The 23,287-nt window shown below is 35.3% G+C and overlaps 1 protein-coding gene across 4 annotated transcripts; it reads left to right on the top strand.

Annotated features, from left to right (window-relative positions):
* The first annotated feature begins 5,801 nt into the window (after positions 1-5,801).
* Positions 5,802-22,424, top strand: Zranb2 (zinc finger RANBP2-type containing 2). Of its 4 annotated transcripts, none has more exons than XR_007211639.1 (11): positions 5,802-6,031; positions 8,734-8,786; positions 8,875-8,983; positions 9,797-9,879; positions 14,253-14,329; positions 14,487-14,621; positions 15,822-15,985; positions 16,990-17,076; positions 18,741-18,899; positions 20,700-20,873; positions 21,260-22,424. XR_007211639.1 is itself a non-coding variant. In XM_048351583.1 (11 exons), exons 1-10 carry the CDS (start codon positions 5,976-5,978, stop codon positions 20,150-20,152), a joined length of 957 nt encoding a protein of 318 aa, XP_048207540.1. In that variant the 5' UTR covers positions 5,808-5,975; the 3' UTR covers positions 20,153-20,193; positions 20,700-22,424. The 4 variants fall into 4 exon arrangements, 3 of the variants coding, with proteins under 3 accessions (XP_048207539.1, XP_048207540.1, XP_048207541.1); XM_048351583.1 differs by adding an exon at positions 20,119-20,193 and having other exon boundaries at positions 5,808-6,031; positions 20,700-22,424; XM_048351582.1 differs by having other exon boundaries at positions 20,700-22,424.
* The last annotated feature ends 863 nt before the right edge of the window (positions 22,425-23,287 follow it).

The raw sequence follows: 23,287 nt of genomic DNA, 5'->3' as shown, positions 1-23,287 counted from the left end.
AGGTGAGAATTGAAGTTCAAATGCAGCCTGAGCCAGAAAGTCCATGAAACTCTTATCTCCCTTTATCCACCAGAAAACTGTAAGTGGAGCTGTGGCTCAAAGGCGTAGAATGTTAGCCTTGAGCAAAAGAGCTCAGAGACAGAGTCCAGACTCTGAGTTCAAGCCCCATGATCACACAGACACACACACAAACACACACACACACACACTTCATATACATGTAATCTTGAATATCAAATACCATTTTATGTCTGTTTTTTGCAATTCCATACTTCATAAGTGACATTCATGATGTTTAATGTGGTCACAATGTATTACTCTTATTGCTGTATATAGTACTCACAATTCCTGAGTGGTCATATGACAATTTATTTAAGCTACCAATAATAATCACCTGGCTTTTGTCAGGGAGTATTATGAATAAAGCAGTCATGAACATTGTTATGCATGCCTTATTTAAATGAACATGCATACCGGGCACCAGTGGCTCACGACTGTAATCCTAGTTACTTAGAAGGCTGAAATCTGAGGATCTTAGTTCAAAGCCAGCCTGGGTAGGAAAGTTTGTGAGATTATTATCTCCAATTAACCACCAGAAAACCAGAAGTGGCACTGTGGCTCAAGTGGTAGAGTGCTAGCCTTGAGCTGAAGATCTCAGGGACAGCCCCCGGAGTTCAAGCCCATGACCAACAAAAAAATAATAATAATAAATTAAATGAGCATGCATCTATATCTTTGGAAATACACATAGAAAAGTAATTTGCGGGTTGTAATGCATAGATACAGTAAGTTCAGTGGATTCTGCCATTTCCCAAGGTACAAATACTCCTTGATTTATGATGGATTACATTAAAAAAAAAAGCTATATGAGAAAGTGATTATAAGTTGGAAATGCACATTGCTGACATCCAAGTGACACCAGACACTGAAGTATATCATTGTTTACCCTGTGATTCCTTGACTACTTGGGAGCTGAAGTTATCTGCTACAATCGAGAATCACAAAAATGGGTACGAAATATTCCTAGACTGAAAAAAAATCATAATCCACAATGTGACCTATGAGATTGGTGCTGTTGGCTCATGGCTCTAATTTTAATGACTCAGGAGGCTGAGATCTGAGCATCACAGTTCAAAAGAAGCTCAACAAGAAAGTCCCTAAGTCTCATATCTCCAATTTAACCATAAAAATCTGCAGGCAGAAGTTCAAGGACATCACCTGAGCCCTCACTTCAAGCCCTAGGACCACCATTTAAAAAGTAGTGAACCACAATCACTTCTGAATATGCATCCTGGTCATACCACCATAAAAACCAAAAAAAAATTCTAACTCAAACCATCCTAACTTGAGGACCATCTGTAGATGTATCAACTGATATTTCGAAGAGCAACATGAGAATGCCCATTGCTCTTCCATTCTCCAACACATAGTATTCTCCATTTATCTTACTTTATTCATTTTGATGGAAGTATACTGACATCAAGTTATAGTTTCAGCATTTTGTTGATTTGCTGTGCTTGCCAATGTAGAGTAAGCTTACTAGAGTCCATCTTTTCCATTGATTACAGTAAACATTTCAGCATAAAATACACAAAGCAATTGCCTATGGACTCTGAGAAGTAAAAAAAAAAAAAATCTTCAAATTGGGACAGGGACTTAAAATCTACAGAAATGCAATGTATGGCTTTCTTTTATAGCTTTGACCACCAACCTAGCACCTAGTGGATCTATAGTGCAGTAGCACAAACAGCAATAATTGAGGGTTAAAAACAGTTTTCTGTTCAGATGTATGGGGGAAAGTTCTGTGAGTCAGAAGTTTGTAGAGGAATCCTTGGCACTTTTCCTTGTTTCCTCCCCTTCCCCCTTTGCTTTTCTTTTTTTCTCCCCACACCCTTTTATCTAGTCTTTGATAGAAGGGAGGGATGTGAGTATAGAGTTGATCTATCTATGAGAAACAGTCTAGACAAGGTACTGAGAAAGGAGGCCTCTGTTATCTTATGGGTGTGGAGGAAATATCACACCTTTCTCTCTTTCCCTCACCATTCTGGCCCAGGTTAGGGCTTAGATAACTACTATAGTTATGACAGACAGCTAAAACTCCAATAAAAAATTAGTATTTCTTCATAAGGGGACAAGGAAAAATTAACCTTGCAAGACAGGGTGTCAGAATAAAATAAAAGAGAGAGCTAGAGAGGAGATTCCCTAGTACTATGTAGGACCAATCCCACTCCATACACAATGTGCTCATACCAGAACTGAGTATGTGAAGGAGTGATCAGTGCAGCACAACAAATGGTGGTGAGCTGAACGACCACTTAAGATACCATCAAAATACCAAATTAGTTCCTGAGTGTGGCATGCATAGAATACACTCAAAGTATAATAACAAAGGCTTTGCAAAGCCAGTTGACATGGAGCCATAATGACAAGCAAGGGTGAATCAAACTGGTAGCTATTTTCTAACACAAAACAATCAGCATTTCCCCAAAGGTAGGATTTTTTTTTCCTTAAGACCAAGGTGGATATAACATAAGATTCAAAATATACAAGATACAATTCCTAATTACATAACATAAAAGAAATAAAAAAATATGCTCAATCCTCACAGGAATGTATAATCAAAAGCTGCTAGCTTACCAGCTAACAAGGAATTATAATTTTTAAAAATGTTAAAGTAAATATTAAACTTTAAAAGTAATTTAAGGATTTTTCTTCTATACACATATGTGTGTGTTTCTGTAAAATTTCTTGGTTTATGTACCAGAATCGATACATAAAGATGTTCACAATAAGAAAAGAAGGGCTAGAGCATCATAGAGCACATTATATGTATAGAGAACTGAAAGGCACTAGAGCTGCATGCAATTTTATGTCACCACCCAGAGTTAATTTTAAAACGTTAATATTATATGCAAAAAAGAAAATCTTACATAATAAACTATGCTATGTGACCCACCAGCAATTTAAACATGCAACTACACAAACTAAATCTTTTTTTTTTTTTTAGTATTATGAGTGTATGTTATAGGGAATTGCTATGCTTTCCAGATCAGCCTCAAGTTAGTGTCCCTCTGGTATTACAAAAAGCATCACTACACCTAGCAAAGTAAAACTTAAAAAGGCAAAAGAATAAACTTAAAATACATAAAGGTGTTCTACTTGAAAGAGGGATGGGATGAGGAATGATGGCAATATTCACAGTACTGCTAAGATCCTAGTGGCTGGTTGGTTCCCTTATTGCGCTGCTTAGCTGCTATATCTATGTGGGGTTATCAGAAAAAAAAATAGCTTTCAAAAGTGCAGCACCAGTGGCTCACATATGTAATTCTTATCTACTCAGGAGGCAGAGATAGAAGTAAACCCAGGCAGGAAAAGTCAATGAAACTCTTTATCTCTAACCACCAAAAGGCCAGAAGTGAAGCTATGGGTCAAGTGATAGAGTGTTAGCCTTGATCCAGAAAAGCAAAAATAAAACCTAAGGGACAGTGCCTAGGTCCTGTGATCAAGGCTCAGTAATGGCAAAACAAAATTAAAAAAAAACAAACAAAACAAACTCAAAATGAAATTTCTCACAATAAACAAACTGCTCAAGGTGATACTCTACCACTTGAACTATACTTTCATTTCCTCATTCACAGAAAGTTTTATGAACTTGTAATGTGAAGGTCAGATCTGGCCAGCACCATCATTGGCCATATGGCAAGGTGTACTATCTAGCATCTTGTCTTGATGGTGTGCCTGGATTCCTACAGGAAGGGAAGTCCCACCCCCAGGAACAGGGGTAGGCACATGGCCTATAGGTTACTGAACCTGTCAGTCAAGTGCTTGGGACTGGGAGTTTCCTGTGAGCCAGCCCCCTGACCTGACCCTATTTAGGCCAGCTCAGGTGCCATTACACCATGCCACATGTCTCCATGTTTGCATCCTGTGTCTTGTTTCCTGGCTCCTCTCTTGACCCCATGGTGTCATTTGTTGGTATCATTTTTGTTCTTTCCTCCCTCTCTGGCCTGATTCCTAATAGTGTTAAGGGCATGTGTGGGCTGCAGGAGTTACTTAGAAATCTTCCAGAAGTAAGTCTCTGTGTCTCTGTCCTGTTTTGTGTTACATGTTTTTCTGAAACCTGGGACCGTCCATCTGGAACTTCCCCAATAAATCCGTCTATTCTTGAGACTGTTTCTGAGGGGTGGAATCTTTGATGGATAGGGAATCCCCTCCTTCGAACCCCATAACAAACTTGTGGTTGCTGTGCTATTGTGGGTACATGAGACTAATTAGAGAATGAATATAGGAGATAGAAATAACTGAAGGTCTTGGAAAATTTTTGAAGAATTGGATAGAGAAGAACTAATAAGGAGACCTTTTTACACATGACCAGTTATAAAAGATTAAGACAATCTTGACCAATGGTATTGTTGGTTTACACATAATCCTTAGTATGAGATGTGTCAAACCTACATAATTATAGTTCCAGGATCCTCCTCAGTATGAAAGTCTTTAGTTATGCTGTTGAACAATCTGCCTGCTGAGTCAGCTACAGTGCTCAGTACCTATACCCTTCAACTACCAGGAGTGCATTAAAAAAACAATTCTTCAGTTCTAAAGAATGTGGTGGGTTTTCTCAAGGTTATCTGTACTTTTATAAATATAAAAGTATTGGTTTAAAAGATATCAGAAAAGAAATAGAATGCAGTCAAGAATTCAATTCATATACTACAAAATTAAAAACAGAAGAGTTGGGAGGAATGGGGTGAGAATACTGAAAGGGGTGACATTGATCAAGATACACTGTATTCATGAACTGGTTTGTGGAATGGCAACTCCTTTGTTTGACTACCTTAATAATAATAACATTCTAAAAAGAAAAGATATTCCCAGAAATGGAATAATTACATTGATCCTTCAGCATGCACAACACAATACTAAGTGGTTGAAAAAATGAGTATTCTTAGGAATATTTGGGGGGATTATTTAATAATATTTGTTAAAAGTGGCAAAACATCGTTGTGAAGTATCTTAAGTTACTTAAGTGTGGGGCTGGGAATGGTAGAGTGTTTGAGTGGCAGAGTGGTATTGTTTCCCTAGCATGCATGAAGCCCTCTCTTGAATTCCTTGGTTCCACATAAACAGAAAATGCCAGGAGGGACACGGTGGCTCAAGTAGTAGGGTGCTAGCCTTGAGCAAAAGCTCAGGGACAGTGCAGTATCCAGGCTCTGAATTCAAGTCCCAGGGCTGGCCAAAAAAAAAATATATATATATATAATATATATATAATAAAGTGACTTAAATGTGAAGAGATTTAATCAAGATACATTGCATTCATAAACTGCTTCAATGAATGGTAACTTTTCTGTACAACTACTTAAAAATAATCAATATATTTTTAAATTAAAAAAATAAAATGCTCTCTCAAAAACCTGAAATAAATTCACATTACATGATGATATCTAAATACACATATCAACATTTGGAAGGAAAAAAAAAAAAAGGTCATCACCTTTAAAGTACCCACCACTAACTTGAATAGCCTACCCTAGCCGACCCCAAAACGCAAGTTGGATGGCCAGTCCTTCCAAGCCCAAAGAATCATAGTCACTTCCGCCACCACCCCTCTAGCTCCGCCCACCAGAGCGGAAGGATTTTCCTTAGGGGTCCTCCCGCCTATAGGGGGCTCTCCGAAAATTCTAGTGCCACGGAAGCCTACTACCTAGGCTGTCCTAACGACGCCCGTTCGGCTGGTATTAGAAAAGACATAATATCATAACTTTTTGGCCAGGAAACAATCTCTCTGGCATCTTAACCTGGATAGTAACGTACAAATTCAGCCTGGGTCTCAAAGGCCTGATTGTCAAACCCCGAGGCGACGTTGGGCGGGAATCAGGCAGTATGAGGGCAGCCCCAAGGAGCTGAAAGCCCCCAACCCGCTTCCTCGGGTGAAGACGTAGCTGCGGGTGGCGGCGCTAGTGGCGGCATCCAAGATGTCGACCAAAAATTTCCGAGTCAGTGACGGGGACTGGATTTGCCCTGACAAAAAGTGAGTGTAAGGGCCCCGTATTGGGGCGGGGTTTCCTAGCGGAGGCTTTGCGGAAACTTCCGATTCGACATTATTACTAGTTTGTTTGTTTTTCCTCGTCACGACCGGGTGGAGGTGGCGAACTGCCGGCTCCAGGGCGGGAAGCGGCGCTCGGGCTTTTCCTGAGAAAGGGCGGGGGAGGAAGCTTTGTTGGATCTGGCAGCAGCGTCTCCCCGTCTTTATTTTCTCCAGGTGGCTGGCGTCTGTTTAATGCGGTGCTAGGTCAGCCTCCCTCCATCCCCGGTCCGATGGCAGCACCCCGCCGCCCCGCCGCGGCCCAGACCCGGCTACCGGGAACGGGGAAGCCTGCCCCAGTGGAGGCCGGCCCACGGCCCGGTCTCCCCACGTGATTTATTCCTGGGGAACTTTATATATTCTTGCTTTCCCTCCCTCGTCCTTTTCCCTCTTTTCGTTTCCCTTGCCTTGTTTTGGGTTTTTTTGGTCAACTTTTCATCTTGTTTATTCCATTACCCTAATGCCTTGTTTTGGAAAATTCTGGTTTCTTTTCCTTCTTTTCTTTGGCGATGTTTTAATTTCTCCACAAGGAATGGAGCTCTTTCCCCTTTAAGAGCTTGCATTTTTGCCTGCTCAGCCCTTGAGATGCCCGGGCACATGTATCAGTGACTCTGCCTTTTTATTTTTTTTTAAACATTGTTGCCCTTACTCTGTAGTCCTAAAGGTAAGCAGATAGATGTAACTGTTTAGGAACCTCAAAAGAAATTGTGGCCAGACGCTGCTGGTGGCTCTTATGCCTGTAATCTTAGCTACTTGGGAGGCTGAGATCTGAAGCTTAGGGGTCAGTTTTAAAGCCTGCCCAATCAGGAAAGTTTCATTTCCTGTTAACCACACCGAACCCGGAAGTGGACTTGTGGAAGTGGTAGAGTGTCAGCCCTGAATCAGCTCTCCGACCCTGAGTTCAAGCCCCAGTCAGTACCAGCAACAAAACACAAACAAAAAAACCCACTTTATTTCTTGTTCCTAGCCACTGATTGATTAAAGAGCAAAAATTAGAACAAACCTGGGTTTAGTCCCGTTTCTCTTTATTGACCACCTCTTTTAAGTATTTTATCTTTACCGAACAAGAATTGCTCTTTTACAAGGAACACATGAAAAGTAATGTGAATAGTGTGTGTAGAGCAGAGAAATATGGATGCCTATTAATAGTAGGTAGCTATTGATAGCTGTTACTGATATTAACATTAATACCTGTTGGTAGTTGTTCAATATTAAGACCATGAAAAAAACTCAGACTGAATAGAAGTTATGCCAGAAATACCATTTCTGTAAGTAGAGTGAGGCTTGAAGACACTTGATCAACTTCTGACTGTATTAGTGATCACCTTAAAATAGTGTTCTATAGTCCCAGTAAAGAATATTACTTGTATTCTGTTGTGAGATGCTAGTGGTTCACTTTTGCAGTCCTTGCTACTCAGGAGGGTAAGATCCTGAGGATCTTGGTTCAAAGTCAGCAAGGCGGGAAAGTAGGGGCGGCTCTTATCACCAATTAGCCATCAAAGCAGAAAGTGTTGCTGTAGCACAAGTGCTAGAGCCTAGAGCAAAAAAGCTCAAGGATGGTGCCAGGATCTGAGTTCAAGCCCTCCAACTGACACACACAAAAAGATGTATTCTTAATAACACAAACATTTAGGAGAACAATTTATTTTTTTATTGTTACAAAGGGGTTACAGTTAGTGTAAATCGGATAATGAATATATTTCTATTTTGACGTCACCCCTTCCTTTGCTCTTGAGGTGACTCAAAGAGTGAAATGTATATAGTCTTGTGCATTTCAGTTCACTTAAAAAATAAAATATTACTTCTTGACATGTATAAATCTAGAGGACATTTTTAGAGTATATTTTCATGGTCTATTAGCGTCATAAGAAATAATTTCTTAGGGGGGAAAGTCTTTAAAATTAGAGTGATTCAGTTTAGTGCTGTAACAGTATAAATATTTTTTAAATTTAAGCATTACATATCATTCAGAACATTTAACGTGTTTTACTTTAGTAGTTTTTAAATATAAGCATAAAGATATACTGTTTTACTCCTTTTCTTATTGGTTTGGTTGTGGAGTTATTTTTCTGTCTCAAGTTTGGTAAATACTCCATGTAAGACCGAATTTTATTATTACTGAAAGTATTTTTAGTTAATATAACTTTTCTTTACCATCCTTCATCCTATTAAAAAAAAAGAACATCAGGATCTATGAAGACCTTCTTTATCCCTCATCCCCACCCCCACCCATTGATCCAACTATAGAATTTTGTATTATGAAAACGTCACATTTTCCTATTTACTTTCTTTCCTATACTGAGAATTAACTTGAGTGTTTTAGTTTTTTTAAACTCCCTCATGTCTTGTCCCTTGAACTCCCAAGGGTTTCCATTGTAATTAATGATATGATAGTATGAAGATAGCATGGAACAAACTATAAATGACTTAATCAAGGTTGCATAACAAGTATATATAAGATTGGCATTTGTTGTCCTGGATTTGTGACTCACAATTCTTTTTTCTTTTTCTATTACATTTTCTCTAGTTATAATGTTAACATTAACATGACTCAAGTTAATTAGAAGTACTTATATTCCAGATTCGTTGTGAGGACATGTGAAAAAGTAGACTTTTTAAAGTTCTTTCTATAAATATTTTATTTTCAGATGTGGAAATGTAAACTTTGCCAGAAGAACTAGCTGTAATCGATGTGGTCGGGGTAAGTTCTTAATGAAGATGCCAGTAACAATTTTTATATAGATTGTTTCTTTTTCCAGATTTATATTGTATTATTTTTCTATTTTCAGAAAAAACAACTGAGGCCAAGATGATGAAAGCTGGGGGCACAGAAATAGGAAAGACACTTGCAGAAAAGAGTCGAGGCCTATTTAGTGCTAATGACTGGCAATGTAAAACGTATGTGATTCAAATTGTTCCAATCATACATCCAGCCATTAACCATTATATATTCTTACCACATTGACAAACCAATATATCTTTTCTAATAAATGGACATTTGTGTGTTAGCTAATAACCAGAAGGGATGAGAGACATTACAAATAACCATTCTGACTTCTCTGTTGATACATTTTAAAAGGTTTTAGCCTCGGTCATTAATGTTAAGAACATAGCAAAATTGATTTGGTTTTCTTTAGAATAATTTTGCCTGCCATGAAATACCATTCCTAATTAAGTACTTTGTTCTCAAGTAAATTTACTTCTGTACTGATTCTTTTCCACTATGCAGATGAATCCTACAGAAAGGACACTGAATCAGGGAACGATGTTATGTAAACCTTGATCCTATAAAATTTGTATTGAAAAAATGTTTTATAACTTATTTAACTTATAGGATTTGGTGCATTATGGAATTTAGTACTTAAAACTGATTCCTTGATGAGACTATTTGAAAGGTCTCAATAAAATTTTACTTGAGATGAAATCAGAGCCTGAAAAGTAGTAGGAACTTTAAGGTAATACTTTTTTCCTAAGATTGCAGAATCTGAAGTTACTATGTATTGTTTCTGCACATCACAAAGGCATTTTATATGCTGAATAGATTTTTGTCTCTGCCTAAGTGTTTCAGTCTATTGCTGGAACTCACATTCTCATTTCCATTGTCCTTAATATTACAGTGATTTCATTTTGAGATTCTAGGATGTTTAATAACTTAACATTTTTCTAATAACGTATTAGGACTTTCTGATCTGGTATTTCTCTCTGTTTTAGTTGCAGTAATGTGAATTGGGCTAGAAGATCAGAATGTAACATGTGTAATACTCCAAAATATGCTAAATTAGAAGAAAGAACAGGTAAGATAAAAACCAAATGATTTCTAAAAGAACTAAAGATTGTGTTTTTTGTGTTTTTATTTTTCAACAAGGCAACATTTACTTCTGTGCGGAAGGGTTTGCCATTGACAACTAAGCACAAGATTGGAAAGAATTTTAATTAACTTAGTTATACAGAGGGTAATTTCATCGTTGCATTTCTACATAAGTTTACAATGTTGCTATGATCAGTCTTAGTCACTTACTTCATTCCTTTTTTCAGTACAACTTAAACAGGTTTCTTTGTCCAGTTTTCATAGTTGCAATCTGTCAACCATATTCAAAATATATTTAAAGATTTTTCACCCTCTATTGTTATTTTTTTTTCTTTATCTCTTCTCAGTCTTCCCCAAGTTATCCCTTAGTTACAGTCAGGTTCTGTGTGTGTGTGTGTGTGTGTGTGTGTGTGTGTGTGTGTGTGTGTGTGTATAAATTGGTGTCTAAATGTATGTATGTGTTTGAATATTTATTTCTTTTACATCTAACTTCTGTAAGTGGATGAAACATTTGTTTTCTGAGCCTGGCTTATCTCAGTATAATAACCTCCAGTTACATCCGTTTTCCTGCATATGACACGATTGAAATGTTTCATCTTTAAAAAGTCACAGAAATAATGGAGCATTCTATTTTGTTTTGGGGTTAGTCACAGAGTTTGAACTCAGGATCTGGGCTCTATCCTTGGCCTGGGCCTTGACTGTCCCTAAGCCTTTCTGCTTAAGGCTAGCGCCTGTCACTTCATAGCTTCTCTTCTGGTTTTCTGGTGGTTAATTAGAGATAAGAGTCCCACAGTCTTTCCTGCCCAGGCTGCCTTGGACCATGATCCTTAGATCTAAGTTCTTTGGATACGAGTCCCCAAATCCTGTAGAGTATTATCTCTCAGTTACTTACATTTCACATAATCAAAGTTTGATGGTGAATTACTTGTCTGTTATCATTTTCTTTAATTTCAGATTACCTTCACAGTCTATTTGGTTTCTGGGGATTATGAGCCCACTGATACTTTTTAGGCACTACTGCTTTTTATACTTTCAATTTTAAAATATGTATGTGCTAATGGTCTAGCTTTCCAGCACATTCTTACATTCTGCCTATTATTCTTGGGAAGTGATTTTGACTTTTGACTCTGTGGTTTAAAAATGCTATTCATTTTTATTATTTCATCACTCCATAGTCAGTTTGTCTCCAAAGCCTCTCGTTATTGTCACCTTTTTAAATTGATGTCTTCAAACTTGCTTCAGCATTACCATGTAATGTTAACTTCACTATATCCTAATCAAGTTTATGATTTTCCCCCACTAGGACATGGAGCTCTTCCAATTATCTCTTTCTGTTTATTGGTTTTGTTCTCCCCTAAAGATTAATTTTGTTGTAAAAACCCTTTTGAATATTTTTAAGATTAAAATCCAGAATTTTTAACCATTTGTAAAATTTGTAGAAGCTGCAGTCACAAACTGGTTGGTAGGTAGTTTACGTTTGATTCTTCCTCATGTTGCTTCTTTCATTTTCTCTGCATCATTCTGGTACCCTGAACTTTTCGTACTTAACTGGCTACAGTATTTTTTCTGGCTGGCAACAATTGTAGATATCAAGTAACTTATCTAAGGTTTATGTGACTATAGAACTCTGAGAATAAATAGAAGCTTAATGCATACCCTGTGAGAAAGAGTGACTATTGCATAATGCCCCATAACATTGTGCATTATCTTATCTATCCATTTTTCTGTCTCAGAATTTACAGTTCAATTTTTGTCTGCTTTTTTTCATTGTAACCACAAAAACTGACTGCATAGAAGCATTATCTTAATACAATGGAATTGCTATTCTTTTAAATTCTCAGAAATTGAATTCACCATTCAGAAAATTTCCACCTAGTTCCTTAATTAAATTCATCCTCTCTTTTTCTCTCCCATTTCCATTTTATCACCCTAATCCAAGCCTTCATTTTAAACCTCTATTTGATTCTATATTGGTTCTTGCCCAGCTGATTTAAGTTTTAGTGTGACAAATTTGAAAATATCTTCCCTTTGGTTTTAGTATAAACAATATTTTTGTTTGCTTATTTTAGCTAAACTCTAGTTAAAAGCTTTCTAAAGAAATCGAAGTTCTTTAAATGCTACGATAATTGTGCTTTATATTCTTTGAAAAACATTACCCATTGTGTATTGTGTTTGGTTTACATGGATGGAAAAAAAAAACATGTATACGCAAAGGCTACTGAAAGTACTGTTTGTGAAAGCTGTGTTTAAGCTAAGAGTTTGAAAGATGATTTACTAAACAATGGTTTGATCAAAATAATGAAATGGGAACAAAGAACTCTTAGAAACTCAGTTGAAGAACTAGTTACCTCCAGAAAACAGACAAAAGATACAGGCAATGGCCATGTAAAGCATAGGAAACCGTTTATAAATATAATAGACATTTAGTTATAGGAATAATAGGGTTCCAAATTTCTCAAACATCTAGTAATCACTGCAGTAGAGAGATGACAAGAATAAAAGTAAAAAAGTTTTACAGTTGAAGCTGAAAATAAAAGAATAAAGGGAACCAGAATATTACTTCTTTAATAAACCAATTCCTCAATATAAATGGTATGTTCCATATGTAGGGGAAAATGAGTTGAATTTGTTTTCAGCAGACTGTTGTATTTCTCTTCAATAGTCTAAAAGAACAAGTAATTCCTTTACAATAGTTTTATGTATTTTTGCAAAATTACCTACATGAATTACAGTTCATTTTATAATCTTACTATATAACTTATCTTGAGGCCATTTCATGTTTTTAATTATTATTAAATGTAAGCATTTAACTCTTGCTCAGATTCCACATTACCTCTTAGTGAACTACACTGTACAAGTTAACAAAGGTTTCTATGTAGACAAAAATTTTTTTTTTTTTAGTGTAATCATTAGGATTTTATTTGTTTTGTTTTTTGTTTTGGCCAGTCCTGGGCCTTGGACTCAGGGCCTGAGCACTGTCCCTGGCTTCCCTTTTGCTCAAGGCTAGCACTCTGCCACTTGAGCCACAGCGCCACTTCTGGCCGTTTTCTGTATATGTGGTGCTGGGGAATCGAACCCAGGGCCTCATGTATACAAGGCAAGCTCTCTCGCCACTAGGCCATATCCTCAGCCCCAATCATTAGGATTTTAAAGTTTTCACTGATCTGAAATGCAATGAAGGAGCTAGCACCAGTGGCTCGCATGTGTAATCCTAGCTACTTCACAGGTTGGGACCTCAGGTTAGTAGTTCAAAGCCAGTCTAGGCAGAAAAGTCCATGAGACTCTTATCTCCATTTAACCACCCCCAAAAAAGCCAGCAGTGAAGCTGTGCCTCAGTAGAGCACTAGCTTTGAGCAAGAAAGCTTGGATAGCACCCAGGTCCTGAATTCAAGCCCAAGAAGACACACGTACACACGCACGCACGCACGCACGGAAGGAAATGAAAGGATGTTTCATTAATGTAATTGTTTTCAGAAAGTATAACTTAAAACATTTTAAATTTTTATTCTTGGCAAATTTAAATTTTTTTCTTAAAGTCCTTATGTCTAGGAATTTCTACCTTTATACTGGGATTAGCTTAAAGTATATTATTTGCTTGCTACTTCAAAGAACCTGACTGAGTTTTGACCATGCAGTAAGAAACAGTTGACATTCAATCCAAATCAACCAAGGCCGAAGGATAGTCCTTAATAATAATTTCATTAACTTTGCCTGTATAACGTTTTGGAAATGAATTGATGGTAGGGTGGAGGCTGGAAGAGAACGAGAGAAGGGGTGACATTATTCTAAAGGAAATGCATTCATTACCTGACTTACATAACTACATCCCCTTTACAATGATATTTAAAATTTTCAAAGAAAACCTAATGAAGTTGTAGAGAATATAAACAAATAAATTTGCCTGTATACCTCCAATTTTCCAAGTTCTAATTAGTTTAACAAAGTTTATCAAAAAAATTCAGGCTGCCTACAATTGGTAAACAGGAAATTTCATTCATGTTTTTTTCAAAACCCACTTTTCCTAGAATTCTGATAAAATATAGAGGAAAGGTTTTTTTAATACCAAAAAAACCCATGGTTATAGTAGAAGTTTAAAATCTGTTGATATTGTCCACACATATATTCTGTGAATGATCTGTGGTATAGCAAATTTTGGAGTTGAGAAGAGCTATAAATACAATCATGACTTTCTAAGTAAGATAATTAACTTTGAAATTATTCTCTATAATGAATTTTAACTTTTAAGACTGATAACTAGCAGGCAAATGCTAGAGTTTAGATTTTCTCTGCTGAAAGTCATATGGTTATAATTTTGTTATTCCAAAGAACTGTCATAACAATTTATGCCCTTTTTTGAAGGATATGGTGGTGGTTTTAATGAAAGAGAAAATGTTGAATATATAGAAAGAGAAGAATCAGATGGAGAATATGATGAGGTAAGTTCTACTTAGGTATAAACAATATAAATGATGGAAATATTAGAGAATATTCCTAATCCAAAGGAACATTTTTAAATTACTTATTTTTGTAAGGACAATAGTAGTAATGCATTTTCAGCCTACAGAAGTAATTTTGAAATTGTTTTCTCTATAGTTTGGACGTAAAAAGAAAAAATATAGAGGGAAAGCAGTTGGTCCTGCATCTATATTAAAGGAAGTTGAAGATAAAGAATCAGAGGGAGAAGAAGAGGATGAGGATGAAGATCTTTCTAAATATAAATTAGATGAGGTAAGCAATGTTGTTTTGTTTCCCCTTTGTCTTACTTGAACCGTTCCATAATATGAATACTTCCATAATATGAATGCTTTTGGCAGCCTTGGACCTTGGTGAAGATATTACGAACTTTTACTCTTCTCTCTACAGGTTTTGCTTTGAATATATAATAGTGACTAAGACAAAACCACCCTTACTGAATTTTGGAGGGGACAGATTAAATGAACAGCATAGTTTCAATATTGGTATTGTTGGGAAGACAGTGCATCTAATGGATAATAAAAAGAGATGTTTTGGTTTCATTGGGAAATTTCTGAAATGAAATCTGAACTGAGAATTGAGTGATAAGAAATAGCTAAAGAAAGAAGCTGGAGTGAACGTACATTCAGGCAGCAAGTTAAATGGAAAATAAGCCAGCAATGTTTTGTTTTGTTTTTAAGTCATATGAATTAGGCCACTGTGGCTAGAACACTGGAGAGAATAATGAGGAAATACTCACCTTAGTCTGGTGGTGTTTGTTCTGTAGGACTTGAATGTAAATTTTATAGTCTTGTTCTAGAGATACAAATCTAGCATTCTTTGGAGTCTGACTTTAAGAGGCAGAATGGTTTTCCAGAGCTAGAGAGACCAAGTACGAGCTTAATATGGGAGACAGAAGAAAAAAATAATTCTAAAATGAGATATGTGTGTGTTTATGTATATATGTGTATATTTGTATGTGTGCATGTGTATGTGCTATGTTGGGTGGAGTGGTAAGTCCTAGGATTTGAACTATGGGCCTAGGCACTATCCCTTAACTGCTCAAGGCTATCACTGTAACATTTGAGCCACAGCTCTGCTTCCTGCTTTTTAGTGATTAATTGGAGATAAGAGTCTCAGGGACTTCTTTGCCTGGGCTGGCTTCTAAATGTGATTCTCAGACTCCTAAGTAACCAGGATTACAGGCCTAAGCCATTGGCACCCAGCAAAATTTAAATTTCTGATAGCTAACTTACTAGTACATTATAGTAGAAAGAAAGGAAAGGAGTACAACCCAAATAGTTAAGTGTGTATAGCTATGGAGACATTCAGTAGGTGAATTCTAAAACTGAGAATCAATTTGTTTTGAACTGTTGGTAACATTCATATGAAAATATCTAGCACACAGACCTATTTGTTTTTTCTGGTAGGTGACATTTATAGCTAATTTTGTAAATGTAATTAAATTTTTATTAGGATGAGGATGAAGATGATGCTGATCTCTCCAAATATAATCTTGATGCCAGTGAAGAAGAAGAAAGTAATAAAAAGAAATCTAATAGACGAAGTCGCTCAAAGTCTCGATCTTCACGATCTTCATCACGCTCATCCTCCCCCTCAAGTTCAAGGTCTAGGTCCAGGTAAACGGGTACAGGTCAAGGGTAACATCAGTGAAAATGTCAGTATCTAACTTCTTTACTTACAATTTTTTAATAAGCCTTTCTTTGTATTTTAAACATTTTAGTCAAGTTATCCTTTGAAAGATTACATTTTGGTATTATGTAGTTATAACTATTTTCAAAAATGCGAAATGTGGAGCTGCTTTATCCTACTTTAGCAAAATACCATTTACTAGAATAAACCTAAAAATTTAATTACTTAGGGTTATGTTTAGTTACTTAATTCACATTAAGACATTTTTTAATAAATGAAAGGGAGATTTCAGTATGTTAAAGTAACAAATTTAGCAGTACTCGTTCTATTATATAACTCTAATTTGGAATTCCCAGAAATAAGTAGAGCATTAAGTTGGGGTTGGATTTGTATATTCTTTAAGTTTATAATGTAAAATATATATCATCTGTGATTTTATAGTTAACATTAACGATAACATTTTAGTTGAGAAAAAATCAAATCTTAGAATTCAAATAGGCCATCTATCTCCCTTTGTGCCATCTTTTCCTGTGTATGTTTTTTTTTTAAATTGTCCTTGCTGAATAAATGGAAAAACAGATCAGATACACACCACAACATTTAATGCTCATTGCTAGCTAGATAATATAGGAGTTTATAAATGAAAATGGTTAGAATTCTCCAAAGAACTTACCTTCCTGGATATGTTAATGGTAGTTGACTTCTAATGAATTATTGGTGAATATAAAGTATCCATTGTCTAATAAAGTGATAGGGTTCATTGTTTATAATCTAGTGATTTTAGAGTAATCATATTTGAAAAGTGATAGCTAGTTTTTTTCTTTAACTTTTTTATTATAACAGTAAAAAGCTTGAGGTGATTTTTTGTTGAAACTGTGTAGTTTGCCTGGATACCTTTTTATATGAAAATGAACTCTGATTTTTTTCACTGTTCATATCACAAAGCTTAATTAAATGGTCCTGGAAAAAAAATGATTCCATGTTGTTCCAGGTCCCGTTCAAGAAGTTCTTCCAGTTCGCAGTCAAGATCTCGTTCCACTTCCAGAGAACGTTCGAGATCTCGTGGGTCGAAATCAAGGTGAATGAGGTAGCAACTCTCTGTAAAACAGAGAGGAAAAAATATTTAAAAGCTGCAGAAGCTGTTGCTGCTTCCCCCCACCACACACACACACACACACACACACACACACACACACACACACACTTATTTTGCTTCTGTTAATTTTATTTTAGCCTTAGAAAACTAATGCACTTAACCTTGGCTTAATTTTCTCACCATGAAATGTTTCCATTACCAGCAGTGTGCCAAGACATTCCCATGATTGAATTAAGGTGACTATTTCATGTTATAGAAGATATGTTGTTTTGGAGCTAGAATGTGTTCAAATAGGAAGGTAAAGCCAGTTAAGAGCACTATAGCTCTAGTATAGTAAGATTTTTATGGTAGTGGAAGAAAATATTTGCCTGGAAACAGAAGGTCTTTTTTGAAAGGCAGATACTTACAGAAACAACTTTGCCAATTATATCAGATAAGGTTTCTAGGGAGTGCTATATACATATTTTCACTTCTCTAATTTTAAGTGGTATTGTAAATTGTGTTTGTAGAGTGGACATCTCTCTTAAAAGTAGAACATTAATTAGTGTGTGGCCTTAGGCATTGCTGTAAATTTTTATGTTGTATGTAGTCAAACCTGTGTTTATTTCTAAAGAAATAAATGAAATACTAAGTTTTGCTCTCAGTTTAAGTTAATGCACTGATTAATAAAGCATTTTACATAGTCCCACTTACTGAAATTCACATTAAAGTTTAATAATGTCCCTAGCAGTTGGGGAAAATTCAGTTTAGTCATACCAAAGATTATGTGCACATTTGTATTAAGCTAATACAAATAGAGAGCAAATAATGTTTAAGTTTTAGTATTTCCTCTGAGAACTAGTCATTTAGATGTATAGAATAGCCTTCGTATTCTTCCTAAACATTTTTAATTGCTTATAACTTTCCAAAGAATTCTTCTTTTGGGCTTTCTGCTTTATTAAGCCCAAAAGTGAATTTTTTGGGAAGTTTGAGCTAAATTCCTTCAGTCAAAATATGTAAATGAAGAACATTTGCATTTAAATACTGCATATTTACTTCTACCTGAAACATGTGAATGTCAACACTTCTTGCTTCATGAATATTGATATTTCATGAAGGTAAATATCGTGAATATGCAAGTTTTAAAGTTATTCACTTTTCTTTGAATATTTAGCTATTTGCTACAGCTACAGTTCTTTCTTACTCTTATACCATATCCTTTATTTTTCTATAGCAGCGCAACTAGTAAGTTGCAGAGTTCCACAAGAAATTACATTTTGTTTCACTCAAGTTGTATATAAGATACATATTTTCTCCCTTAATGGAAGAATATAATTTCTAAAACTGAAATAATAGAATTTCAGTTACCTGTTTATTTTACTGTTTATGCATTTTAAATTGAAAGCCTACAATGTGTGTTAATACAATAAGCCAGTTTTCAATTATAAGAGTAAATGCTTAGAATTTTTTCAAAAAGATTAAAATAATTGTATTTAAGTAGAGTATTTTCATGGTTGATCCAGAAGCCTTCTGTTGAGTAAGCTGTAAGTATTCCTTCTTACAAAATTCTAATAGTCAAGAGTTTTTTTTTCTGTTTTTGGAAATTGAACGATCATCTTTATTTCATCTTTTAATGAAATGTCTGATTTGTTTCTCAATCAATGAAGATCCAGCTCCAGATCCCACAGGGGCTCCTCTTCCCCACGAAAAAGATCTTATTCAAGTTCTTCATCTTCTCCTGAGAGGACCAGAAAGAGAAGTCGTTCTAGATCTTCTTCACCTGGTGATAGAAAAAAAAGACGAACAAGATCACGGTCACCCGAAAGGTTTGGGTTTCTGTAGAAATAAGAATGGGTGTTCTTAAGTGTATTTAATACATAAACTAAACTTCCTAGTCAAGGGTTAGATTTCTATCTCCAGTGTTCCTTTATTAAATTAGGTGTTTCATCTTTTTTAAGAATTGGATTGCTTTGTTTATCCTCTTACCTGAATGGAGTTGTTTAGAAAAGGTACAGATCAAGCCAGTCTCTGATAATTTTATTGCTGAAATTTTTATTTCCATGTAGTTATTATAGCCAACTCTTGGTTATATTTGTCTTTTAAAGATTACAACTCAGAAGCTGTATGTTGAAATAATAATACTGAGATTGATTTTTTTATATATATTATTTTATACTATTCTAAGTTAAATATAGTACGAATTCTAGGCCATCTCATATTATAAGTTTCAAGATCATTAGGACTTTGTCCTTATTTAAGTATGTATAAATGTATTTCCATTTAAAGTTGTTTTGTTCCTTTTATAAAAATATTTTTCTTTTGAAAATAACATTTCTCATCTGCAGACAGTCGTAAATCCATTTTTTTCTTCTAAAGAAGGATCTCTACTAGATTAATCTGTATATGTATATTATATTACAATTATTTATGTGGCTTGATCTAATGGCCTTAGTCCAGTCCTTTGGTCAGCTTTCTTACTGAAAGCTACTGCTCTACCACTGGAGCCATGCCTCCATTTGTCACTGGAGGATTTGTCTGCCTAGGCTGGTTCCAAATTTTGTTCAGATCTCAGTTTACTGAGGAGCTAGGGTTACTAAGACTGAACCACCAATACCAATTTTTTTTTTAAATTTTGATGGTTGTCATTGTCCTATGTCATTATTTTCTGCAACAGGCTTATTCAGCTTCATTAGTTTTGTCTTAGTGATCAGTATCCAACTATATTATTTTGCTGGCTCATTTGTAATCTTGGCAAATTTTACATATCCTCTTAATTTGCAAAGAGTTAGGATTTTGAAAGTCTTATAATGGATTATTTCATTCCTGCATGTACAGAATGGTTTTATTTTGAAGTAGATACTAAGACTACACACAATTAGTCTTGTTTTCGTACATTTGTTTCTTTGTAAGAAAATTACTCTGTACTCGAGTGCAATTTATTCTGTTGCTTTCTTACCACTTCTGCAAATTTTTATCTTAGCCACATATAATCCCCCTAGTTTTGTTGTCATCTAAACTTAATAAACATGTTCTCTATTCCATAAGCCAGGTGATTGGTGAAAACACTAAACAACCCTGAGCCCAGGGCCAACCCCTACGGAACACCACTACTTTACCCAGGTTGATATTCACTTATTCATATTAGCTGCATGAATATAACACTATAACTAATTGTACAGTCATCTATGTGACCAGATTTCCCAAACTTCATTGTTTATGAGTATATTTTTCAATACACAGAAGCCTTGCTATGTCTGTTTTACATACGGACTTTTTACCACACTTTTCTAAGTGTATCACTAGATTGGTCTACACACTTCCCTTACCAAGTTTATATGCCTTTGTTTTAGTTTATCTGTAACTATGCATTTTGCAAGGCGTTTCTTCATTTCCTTAAATAATTGAGAGGTGGCTATATTTTTAAAAGTATATTTTATAGAGTTTTTAAATTATACCATTACTGTGCTCACATGCGAAGTATAAATAGCAGGTGGTTTATGTGTGTAAATTTGTTCTTAATTATTCTTTTTGCCAGCATCAAGGTTTTAATTTTTTAAGTCATAAAGAATGGTGAAATCTAACTCTTGCTTATTACATTGCTTGTTTTTTCTCATTATGTCTTACAGGCACCACAGGTCATCTTCTGGATCATCCCATTCTGGTTCCCGTTCAAGTTCAAAAAAGAAATAGTGTATTAAAATTTACATCTTACAAAAAAAAAATCCAGTACAGTGCATGAAGCATATTTTTTAAGAAATTGATGTCTTTCTTTGTCAGAAGTGCTAAATCTGCTAGTAGAGGTGCATGCCTTTATTGATTTTTCAGAACAGAACAGTACAACTGTGTTTGTGACAGTAAATTGCATTTTAAGCCATAATTTCCCCCAAGTAGATGTTCTATTCATTATTTTACAACCACTTGCTTAATTTAAAACCATAGGAATACTTTGTTTCCTAATCTAAGTATATCCTGTCTATTGCATAAGGCAGGATTTTGTAGGTTTGCCTGAACTTTGACATACAGGCAAGACTAAAGGAAACCTGTTTGTTGATCTGGGAAAAGTCTGTTTATGTTATTAACCCATGTCAGAATGGTTTTTTAAGTTTTAGAACTCCAAATGAAACATTTTTATTTTATATTCCCTATGTTCAGGGTGCCTTAGAATCATTTTCTTTCTTTTATCCAGCTTTATACCAGTTTGCACCACCATCTATCATGCAAAAACAAATTGTAGAAGGAGAATGGTTTTCCTTTCTGACCCATGGGCAAGGAAGAAAGTCCTAACAGTTCATCTGATGTTGTCGACTGAAAAGAACATGTTATTCAAAATGTTTATCTTAAAACTAAGAAGCTTTTATTGATAACCTTTAAAAATCCAGTTGTCAAATATGACAGGGTTGAAAAGTCTAAATCAATAATGAGCCCATTGAAGAAAGCTTTCAAGGTATACATCTGGTGAAAAGCCAACAAAAACATTGTGAATTTAAAAGAATGTTTGCCATGAGATGTTTAATTTTCAGTAAGCTTTGTAAAGTTTGCTTAATAACAATGCTTATTTCTTTATGATTTAATAAGCAAAACCCATTATTCTTCTTCACTCAAAAAGTTTTTATGGCTTAAAATGCTTTGTTTTATTTCTCAGAATTAGTATCTGGTCATTTGAACTCCCATTCTGTTTTTCTGGCTAAAAAGTAGAAAGGTTTCTCTTAACAGTATCTTCAAAGACAATATAAGGTAAGTATCCTGAGGGATATAAAAAATGTGCTTGGGGTTCTTTTTATGGGGTAATGAATCTCCTATTCTTGTTACTCCCCACCCCCTAATATTGTCAGCTGCAATTTAAATGAAAAGGCGTTTTATGGTGTTTAGTAGACAAACCAAAATGTTTTTTATTTTAAAGTGGGTTTTTTTCTCTTCACCTAATCTAAAGATGAAAAAATATGTAGAAATATTTTGATAATATTTTTACAACAAGCTTTCCCTTGTTTTTGTCTTAATTTTCCTTGCTACATGTATGGTAGGTTGCACAAGAATTTTTATTCTCTTGTAATTGTGCCTCGACTTTTTGAAAGTCACCTTCTAAGTTGCCCAGGTGATCTTCTAAATGATACATGTAACATTGGTTTATTCTTGTGCTTTCTGTATTTAAATTTTTGGCTGTACTAAGCAAATGCAAGATTCTAAATTTAGCTAATAGTTTACAGACAATTCAGATGATTATGATTTCATTTGGTTCAACTGAGTTGTACTAGTTCATTTCTAAAGGAAATAATACTGTAGACAAATGTAAATAAAATCTGTGAGTCAAGCATCAAGTGGTGTTAGAAATAAACTAAAAATTTCTGAGCTGTTATTGGATGTTCATTTTTAAGCTAAGAAGTTTTTCTTTCTTTGGTTTTTAAGTGGTAACTTTTCATTCATATGAGTGCTGGGTTTAAAAGATTCCAAATGATCATTACAAAGTTAGGTGCTCTGATTTTTTTCATAATAAATACGTCTATTAGAACATTACATGCTTTATCCTCTGTAGTAAATAAAATATAAATATCATAGCATGCTTCCTGAATTACTGTCGAAAACTCTCCATTAAACTGCCAAGTTTCTTACTTTCCTTTTTGGAATCTTCTTAACTGAACAGTGTTGACTGGTAAAGGATGATAAATGTCCTAATTGAGAACAAGGATTTAAATAAATACATTACCATTTCTAAGCACAATTACAAAGATAGGAGATTATTTACAATTTTATCTCTTACTGTCTGGCATTCGTATCCAGTATTGTAGATACTTGTGAAAAGGTAGGGAATTTTTCCACTGCCCACTTTGTTGACAAAGGGGAGGGAAAGTTGCAATATTGGAGTTTGATCTCAGGGCCTTGCACTTGCTAGGCTGGTGTTTTACCAGTATAGCCACACCTCTACCTCTGATTTTTGCTGGTTATGGTTGAGATAGGGTGTTCCCAAACAGGCATGTAACTAACTGAGCAGCAGTCTACCTACTTTAGACTTCCAGTCATTTCAGGGATCCAAGTTGCATGCCACCATCCAGCGTTCTTCCATGGAAGTGGAGTCTTGTGGAGTCTTAAGCCTCAACTGTCCTCGAACATCAACCCTCCCAATCTCATTCTCCCATGTAACTTGGATGATAGGTGCATACCCATGCACAGTTTTAGATTGAGAAAGGGACTTAGGAACTTTTATGCCCTGTAGCTAGGA

Source organism: Perognathus longimembris, chromosome 7, assembly GCF_023159225.1.
Source record: "Perognathus longimembris pacificus isolate PPM17 chromosome 7, ASM2315922v1, whole genome shotgun sequence".
In the NCBI taxonomy this organism is placed as follows: Eukaryota; Metazoa; Chordata; class Mammalia; order Rodentia; family Heteromyidae; genus Perognathus; species Perognathus longimembris.
This window is presented reverse-complemented; position numbering and strand designations above follow the sequence as displayed.